At 40.4% G+C, this 1,140-nt stretch overlaps 1 protein-coding gene across 1 annotated transcript; it reads right to left on the bottom strand.

The window, feature by feature from the left end:
* Positions 1-103: 103 nt before the first annotated feature.
* LOC104443287 lies at positions 104-511 on the bottom strand. The gene has a single exon (XM_010056616.2). It carries the CDS (start codon positions 509-511, stop codon positions 104-106), a length of 408 nt encoding a protein of 135 aa, XP_010054918.2.
* Positions 512-1,140: the final 629 nt, after the last annotated feature.

The raw sequence follows: 1,140 nt of genomic DNA, 5'->3' as shown, positions 1-1,140 counted from the left end.
GGTTGTGTAGCTCTTTTTTAAACACAAGTTATTCTCCATTACTGTTCAAAATCAACGGTAAAGACTACAATAATCTGTGTAACAATAAAGGTCCCGTAGATATTCAGGGAGAGACACTTGGGGGAGGGGTCACTGGGATTGAGAAGTAAGGATCAACCAAAGACACAGCTCCATCATTCTTCACCACCAAGGAGTCCTCAAAGGCATCACAGCAAAACTCGTTGTAGAAAGCCTTGGCCTTCATCAAGATGTACTTTATGGACGACCCCAAGTACCACAACCCTAGTAGCCTGGGGGGATCCCGACCTCGACGGCGCCAGCTCTGACACTTCTTCTCCCCGAAAGCCGTGTCGCCGTGCAACTCCGTGCATTCGATGCGGTAATGATCATGACCTGCGTCTTTCTCCGAGCAGTGGCGAACTTTACTTCGCTTGATGGGTTTGTTCTGGCCACATGATGAGAGTGATTTTGGTCCGTGGAGCTTGGCGAGAGTGGAAAGTTGAGTGGCCATGGAAGATGGAGAGTGAAGTGCTTTTATGCGATGTTATTAAAGTTTTATCGTTGCCAGAGGACTTTTGAAACCTGGAATTTTTTGGACCTTGTTCTAGGGTTTATATAGTGGGAGAGAGAATTCTAAGATGATGGGTTCGATTGTTTTTTTTTTTGTCACGCTACCTTAGCACGTGAAGTGTAGGGCCAGATCTTGATGGTGGATTTTGTATTGTCATTTTCCAATGATTATATGTGATGCCTAGTTAAGGCCTAGTCCTTCTATTGGTGAAACTATTTTGGAGAATTTCTATCTCGTTAAATCAAGCGACAGGGTATTTCATGGCATAGTTACATTGTAAATATCTTGATCTTCATCGAATCAACAAAAAAGATTGGGAAAAAAAAAATTTCCTGGTCAATTCCTCAATTTTGGTACGATCACTATATTAGAAAGACATTTATATTTCTAAGTAGTACATTTCATCACGATAATGAACTACAACCCCTGTTTACTTTTACTATTGTAAAATTTTGTGTAGTTTAGCAATTTTGGCTTTTTTGAATTGTGGTATAAACCACAAAATGATAGTGAAGGAAACCTAATATCTAAAATAGAATTCTATTCTTACCGCGTCTATCTTTTGAAAG

This window comes from Eucalyptus grandis, chromosome 2 (genome assembly GCF_016545825.1).
Source record: "Eucalyptus grandis isolate ANBG69807.140 chromosome 2, ASM1654582v1, whole genome shotgun sequence".
Lineage (NCBI taxonomy): Eukaryota > Viridiplantae > Streptophyta > Magnoliopsida > Myrtales > Myrtaceae > Eucalyptus > Eucalyptus grandis.
Note: the sequence above shows the minus strand (reverse complement) of the source record. Positions and strands in the feature narration are given on the sequence as shown.